Genomic DNA, 1,600 nt, shown 5'->3' with positions numbered 1-1,600 from the left:
TGAATGTCCCGATTGACAAATTAGAATTGGGTATTCAACTAACTGTAATAAGAAACGGTGTGACCTGTTTTACATAAATGCTTTTGCAAATAAATTATATTAACAAACATATACAAATTATTATATTATATAAAGTATTTAAATATGTAAACTTTATGATACAACTTGTAAATAATACAATTCAATAAAACTATTTCTGAAAACCCATTAGGACAGTTTATATGCTGTTGCTTCTTTCGCGGCAGTGTCCTGTGATTGACACTCTGTGCAGACTTAGGCAAGTAACCCCTTCTCTGCAGTTTGTCACCACAGACACAGAGACAACATCTGTGGTTTTATTGGAGTACTCATATAGTTTCTTCCTAAAAGCAGTATTTGTGTTCTGTTCCTTCTTAAAAAGAATAATGTAGCACTTTGGGAAGAAATGACAGCAGAGGATGCCATAGTTGCAGATGAGGATGACCACCATCTCCACAGCCGGCAGGTAGACTCCTGAAGTGGTGATGTAGACGGGGACAAAGAGCAGCCAGGAGATGAGGTAGAGCAGCATGCTGAAGGTGATGAACTTGGCCTCGTTGTACAGGTGTGGCAGTTTGCGACCTTTGAAGGCGCAGATGAAACACACGAACGCCAAGACAGCTATGTAGCCCAACATCACCCCAAAGGCCAAATACGAGCCCTCGTGACAGGCCTCCAGCAGAGTGGTTGGATTATTGACGATGTGGTTATATGGGCTTTTGAGGACCAGCCAGCAGATGCAGGTAGCTGCTTGTAAGCTCACACAGATGGCGACGATGATGTACGGCTTGTACAGCCCCCGCAGAACCTCGTGCAGCTTGGGGTTGAACTGGAAGGCGAGCAGGATGTGCAGCGTCTTCACCAGGATGCAGGACACACACAGAGTGAAGCTGACGCCAAACAGCACCTGTCGAGCCTTACACTGGAGACTGTTGGGCCGGCCGACAAACAGCATGGCACTGATGTCACTGATGACGAGAGAGAACAGGATGACCTGGCTCAGTGGCCCACCGGCAGCCTTCACTACAGGAGTGTCCTGCTGTTGTAGAAACAGAGCGGACACCAGCAGATTCAGGACGACGCCCAGGGCAGAGAAGGTCAGGAGAACCATGGCAAAGGGGTCCTGCCAGGAGAAGAAGAGCCGGTCCTTAGGGAGGCAGCTGGAGGTGCCCTCAGGAGACCATTCTGTGTCTGGGTCACAGCTCAGACACTGGGCCATGTCTGCAGGAACACACAGGAAGAGCAAGGGAGCTGAATGCAACTCAACTATTGTTTTAGTCTTTAAGATCTTATCAAAAGACTTCATCTGTTTCTGTCTTTTAAATGTTGATGTCTAAAAAGGGTTGTAAGGACACGTTTTTTGGAGCCATCTTTCTGTTGTTGGCTTTTTATACTGGCTATCAGGTGGAAGAAATACTAAGATATTGTACTTCTGTACCAGAGTGTAGGAATACTCTTTTAAAAGTAAAAGTCCTGCAATCTAAATGTTACTAAAGTAAAAGTACAAAATATACTTGAAGGGGACCTATCATGCAAAATGCACTTTTGTACATCTTTTATACATGAATATGTGTCCCCGGTG

At 45.0% G+C, this 1,600-nt stretch overlaps 1 protein-coding gene across 1 annotated transcript; it reads right to left on the bottom strand.

The window, feature by feature from the left end:
* Positions 1–217: 217 nt before the first annotated feature.
* Positions 218–1,237, bottom strand: LOC104957930 (G-protein coupled receptor family C group 6 member A-like). Its single transcript, XM_010785605.1, has one exon. It carries the CDS (start codon positions 1,235–1,237, stop codon positions 218–220), a length of 1,020 nt encoding a protein of 339 aa, XP_010783907.1.
* Between the last annotated feature and the right edge of the window lie 363 nt (positions 1,238–1,600).

The sequence above is a fragment of the Notothenia coriiceps genome, unplaced genomic scaffold (genome assembly GCF_000735185.1).
Source record: "Notothenia coriiceps isolate Sejong01 unplaced genomic scaffold, NC01 NC01_scaffold00028074, whole genome shotgun sequence".
Classification (NCBI taxonomy): Eukaryota; Metazoa; Chordata; class Actinopteri; order Perciformes; family Nototheniidae; genus Notothenia; species Notothenia coriiceps.
The sequence above is the reverse complement of the archived record's forward strand: the minus strand, read 5'-3'. Positions and strand labels throughout refer to the sequence as shown.